This window comes from Salvelinus sp. IW2-2015, unplaced genomic scaffold, assembly GCF_002910315.2.
Source record: "Salvelinus sp. IW2-2015 unplaced genomic scaffold, ASM291031v2 Un_scaffold5541, whole genome shotgun sequence".
NCBI classification, from domain to species: domain Eukaryota; kingdom Metazoa; phylum Chordata; class Actinopteri; order Salmoniformes; family Salmonidae; genus Salvelinus; species Salvelinus sp. IW2-2015.
This window is the reverse complement of record NW_019946806.1, coordinates 64,658-70,275: the sequence shown is the minus strand read 5'-3', so window position 1 is coordinate 70,275 and position 5,618 is coordinate 64,658. Positions and strand designations below refer to the sequence as shown.

Genomic DNA, 5,618 nt, shown 5'->3' with positions numbered 1-5,618 from the left:
GCACATGACAGCCCACTTGGAGTTTGCCAAATGGCACCTAAAGGACTTTCAGACCATGAGAAACAATATTCTCTGGTTTGATGAAACCAAGATTGAACTCTTTGGCCTGAATGCCAAGTGTCACGTCTGGATGAAACCTGGCACCATCCCTACGGTGAAGCATGGTGGTGGCAGCATCATGCTGTGGGGATGTTTTTCAGCGGCAGGGACTGGGAGACTAGTCAGGATCGAGGGAAAGATGAAAGGAGCAAAGTACAGAGAATCCCTTGATGAAAACCTGTTCCAAAGTGCTCAGGACCTCAGCCTGGGGCGAAGGTTCACCTTCCAACAGGACAACGACCCTAAGCACACAGCCAAGACAACGCAGGAGTGACTTTGGGACAAGTCTGAATGTCYTTGAGGGGCCCAGCCAAAGCCCGGACATGAACCCGATCCAACATCTCTGGAGACCTGAAAAAATCTGTGCAGCGATGCTCCCCATCCGACCTGACAGAACTTGAGAGGATCTGCAGAGAAGAACGGGAGAAACTCCCCAAATGGGAGGGGGGCTGCCAGACTGGGTTCCCGGGGAGCTGCTGTTGTGGGGGGTTAAGTGCCTTGTTCAAGGGCACAGCAGTAAACAATGGCATATAGGATGTGATACAACAACATCATATTGATAAAGCCTGATAGAGCACATGAATACAATAGTAAAGCAGATGTTACTGAAGGTGGCAACGGTTTTCTTTTCAAACTCCAAGATTGATCTAGTGAGTGGCTAGAGGAAGGTCCTTCAGACACCACACACACACACACACACACTTTCTTCAATACCTGACTTCTTCCTGCTCCTGTGCCCCGCCCCGTCCTCATCAGAATTCTCTCGCTCTTCGTCCGATTGGTGCCGCTTCTTCTCCTCCTCCTCATCCTCTGATTGGTCACTCTTAGCCCCTGCTCCCCACTTTTCATCATCTGATTGGTTCTCCTTGCCTGACCCCTCCCCATCTGAGTGGGGGGTGCCGTGMCCTGAGTGGGGGGTRCCGGGGTCTGACAGGGGGGTGCCGGGGTCTGACAGGGGGGTGCCGGGGTCTGACAGGGGGGTGCCGGGCGCCGACTGGGGGGTGCCAGGAACAGACTGGGGGGCCGACTGGGGGGTCCCGGGCGCCGAGTGGGGGGTGCCTGGCGCCGAGTGGGGGGTGCCGGGAACAGACTGGGGGGCCGCCTGGGGGGTGCCGGGTGCCGACAGGGGGGTCCCGGGCGCCGACTGGGGGGTCCCGGGCGCCGACTGGGGGGTCCCGGGCGCCGACTGGGGGGTGCCTGGCGCCGAGTGGGGGGAGCCGGGGTCGCTATGGATACTGGCGGGAAAACAAGTTATTATGCATTACGTACATTCCAATGAAATTTGTTTTCACTCAAAGTGCTTTCAATACCAGGTGAAAAAGCACTAGCCTATATAAAACCATTCCATAATCTTTCCTCCTCACCTCTTCTCAGAGCGAGCACTGCCCCTCCCAGACCTGGGGCTCCCCGCCCCCGATATTGGACTGCCTGCCTCTGACCTTMGATCTCCATCTTCCTCCTGGGGCCYTCTCTCCGACCCACTGTGCTGCTCCGCGTCTGACTGGTCATTGTCCTCGGGCTCCGAGTGCATGCTGGCGTCCGACTGGTGTCCTGAGCGTTCTGACAGGTTTGATTGGTTGTCGCTGTGTCGGCTATGGCGTTCCTCTTCACTGTCATCCCCAAACAGCTCCTGGTTCATAGAGTTATACCATGTCATTATTGAGGCTAAGAGTGTTTCCTGTGTGTGTATGTACTGAAACAACTGGACCTCACCTTGGTGTTGGGCTTTACCCCGTCTTGTCCATCATCGTCTCTCCCGCTGTCGCTGCCGGAGACGTTACTATGGGAACGGGACCGAGGCATCTCCGGCTCAGATTCAGAACCTGAACCAGAGCCAGACGCCACTGCTGARACCACTGCACACACACACTGTCATGTTAGCTTTCAGCAGAGGGAAAATGTACATGCATGTGAAATAAACACAAATACTAACGTTAGCTACGCACGCACGCACGCCCGCCCTATGGAGAGCTTGGTTGGTTAGCTAGCTAACGTTAATGTGCTGGACCAAGTATGTACTGGCTATTTTGGTTCTAGTTAGGTTGTTGATGGATATTCTCAAAGGTCCTCTTTACTAACGTTAGCTACCTAACCTACCTAACGTTAGCTTCGCTAGCATCAGCCAACCGGGCCTTAGCTAGATCACATTAGCTAGCTTACTAGCTGTAACTGCCATAAAGCTATTAATCTAGCGTAACTTTAACCGTGTTTAACTAACTTTTCGCGAACAGCATTTGATGGCTAATGCTACACCTCTTTTCGTCTGTCACTGTCCCCATCACTGCCGAACAGTTCGTCCATGTCCGCCCATTTCTTTTCGATAAGACGAACCGGAAAGTGACAGATTAGCGTCACCTTTCCCAGCTTCAGCACCGACACAGAAATGCTCACGATTAACTGCGTTGCAATATCACCAGCTGCTGTACGTGCCATGCGATGAGTCGCTATGAATAAGGGCATCGTTAAACAGCTGCTATCAGCATAATACGTATTGAACCATGCATTTGTTATTTTTAATGTAATTTACACACCCTTGACAACAAAGATTGCCCAGTTATATAAAGTGTTAGAATCCTTGCAGTCGACTGGTGGTATGTGTTTGCGCATTTAATGCAGAATAACGACTGCCAATTATCACTGCACAAAGGTACTGCAGTAAAAAAACGGGTGTCATCTTTGACGCATACCTTTATGTGTCAGTAGTCTTGACTTGCGCCACTTTATTTACTACGCACTGACCGTAATCTTTTATGGTCGTACGGCAAAGATTGCTACATTATTTTACAATATGTGTTGAACATAGTGTTCATGCACAGACCACTCTCCCTCTCTCTCCCCTCGCCCACCATCCGTCTCCTTTGTTTTCACACAGTGTTTATCCTGAAAGGTGAAGTCGCATACATAAAGCAGAGTTGCTGCTCTAACAATACCTTTCCCTTTTGAAACTGCAGTTAAAAGTGGCAGTAACGCATCGCACCTGTGGATTTTTGAAGAGCGCAGGTAATTGCAGGATAACTGTGGTGTACTCACACTATAGATGCAAGTCTTCTTTTACTGGTAGGGTGCTGAGAAGTGAGCAGCCTCTGTGGAACATCAATGCTTCGTCGCGCGTGCATGACACAAGCACATACCCTTCTTTCCTCATCTGGTAGGAGAGAGGGGCTCCACCTGTTGAACAATTAAGATTCCGTCTCTTGCTCATCTGGTTAGAGAGAAGGGGCCTCACCTGTTGAACCAATAAGACTGTCTTTCTGCTCATTGTAGAGAGAGGGCTCACCTGTTGAAAACAATAAAGATCCTGCTTTCTTGCCATCTGCGTAGAGAGAGGGCTCACCTGTTGAACAATAAAATCCTGTCTTCTTTCTCATCTGGTAGAAAGGCTCACTGTTGAACAATATAAAAGATTCCTGTCTTCTTTCTATCTGTAGAGAGGGCTCACCTGTTGAACAATAAAGATCCTGTCTTCTTTCTCATCTGGGTAGAGAGAGGGCCACCTGTTGAACAATAAAGATCCTGTATTCTTTCCATCTGGTAGAGAGAGGGAGCTCACCTGTTGAACATAAAGTCCTTGGTCTTCATCTCACTCTGTAGAGAGAGGGGCTCACCTGTTAACAATAAAATCCTGTCTTCTTTCTCATTGTAGAGAGAGGGGCTCACGTTGAACAATAAAGATCCTGGTCTTCTTCTCATCTGGTAGAGAGAGGGCTCACCTGTTGAACAATAAAAGATCCTGTCTTCTTTCTCATCTGTAGAAGAGACTCACCGGTTGAAACAATAAAATCCTTGTCTTCTTCTCATCTGGTTTAGAGAGAGGGCTCACCGTTGAACAAATAAGATCCTGTCTTCTTTCTCATTGTAGAGGAGAGGGCTCACGCTTGAACAAGAAAGATCCTGTCTGTCTTATTTCTCATCTGGTAGAAGAGGGCTCACCTGTTGAACAATAAAAGATCCTGTCTTCTATCTCATACTTAGAGAGAGGGCTCACTGTTGAAACAATAAAATCTGTCTTCTTTCTCATCTGGTAAGAGAGGCTCAACCTGGTTGAAACAAATAAAGATCCTGTCTTCAATCTCATCTGAGGTAGAGAGAGGGGCTCACCTGTTGAACATAAAACCTGTCTTCTTTCTCATCTGTAGAGTAGGGGCTCACCTGTTGAACAATAAGCTCCTGTTCTATCTCATCTGGTAGAGAGAGAGGCCTCACCTGTTGAACAATAAAGAATCCTTTTCTTTCTTTGCTCATCTGGTAGAGAGAGAGGCTCACCTGTTGAACAATACAGATCCTGTCTTCTTGCTCATCTGGTAGAGAGAGGGCTCACCTGATTGAACCAATAAAGATCCGGTCTTCGATCTCATCTGTAAGAGAGGGCTCACCTGTGAACAATAAAAGATTCCTGTCTTCTTTCTCATCTGGTAGAGAGAGGGCTCACCTGGGAACAATAAAGATCCTGTCTTCTTTCTTCCATCGGTAGAGAGAGGCTCAACCTGTTGACAATAAATCCTTCTTTCTTTCTCATTGTATTTAGAGAGAGCACAAGGCTCACCTGTTGAAACAATAAGTCCTGTCTCCTATCTTCATCTGTAAGAGAGAGGGGCTCACCTGTTTGAACAATTAAAGATCCTGTCTTCTTTCTCATCTGGTAGAGAGAGGGCTCACCTGTTGATTGAACATTAAAAATCCTGTCTTCTTGCCCTCATCTGGTAGACGAGTAGTGGCTTACTTTGAACAATAAAGATTCCGTCTTCTTCTCATCTTGGTAGAGAGAGGGCTCACCTGTTGAACACTAAAATCCTGTCTTTCTTTCGATTCTGGTTAGAGAGAGGGGCTCACCTGATTGAACAATAAAGATCCTGTCGTCTTGCTCATTCTGTATTAACCAGTAGCCAGTTAGAAACAAGTTCTCATTTACAACTTGCAACCTGGCCAAGATAAAGCAACAATGGGAACAAACAACACACAGATTACACATTTAACAAAAGCGCTACCAGTCAAAACACAAAATAAAAGAAAAAACCTGACAGATCTATGTGCAGTGTGTGTAAATGTAGCAGAGTAGAGAGGTTAGGCATTAAACAGGCCCTAGAGGCAAATAATTACAACTTAAGCATTAATACTGAGTGATACAGCTTGAAGTCGGAAGGTAACATACACCTCATCCAATACCTTTAAACTCAGTTTTTCACAATTCCTGACATTAATCCTAGTAAAATTCCCTGTTTCTAGTTCAGTTAGGATCACCACTTTATTTTAAGAAGTTAGATAATAGTAGAGAAATGATATCCAAGCTTTTATTCTTTCATCACATTCCCAGTGGTCAGAAGTTACATACACTCCCAATTATATTTCGTAGCATTGCCTTTAAATTTGTTTAAACTTGGGTCAAAAACGTTTACGGGTAGCCTGTCCACAAGCTTCCCACATAAAAATTGGCGTTTGAATTTTGGCCCATTCTGCTCCTCTGACAGGCGGATGTAACGGAGTCAGGTTTGTAGCCTCCTTCTCACACACGCTTTTTCAGT

At 47.2% G+C, this 5,618-nt stretch overlaps 1 protein-coding gene across 1 annotated transcript in view; it reads right to left on the bottom strand.

Annotated features, from left to right (window-relative positions):
* Positions 1 to 2,559, bottom strand: part of leo1 (LEO1 homolog, Paf1/RNA polymerase II complex component) — a 14,829-nt gene extending 12,270 nt beyond the window's left edge. Inside the window, 4 exon segments of the mRNA XM_070442018.1 lie at positions 814 to 1,334; positions 1,464 to 1,729; positions 1,813 to 1,968; positions 2,353 to 2,559. Of these exon segments, the coding sequence (XP_070298119.1) occupies positions 814 to 1,334; positions 1,464 to 1,729; positions 1,813 to 1,968; positions 2,353 to 2,559 (1,150 nt within the window).
* Positions 2,560 to 5,618: the final 3,059 nt, after the last annotated feature.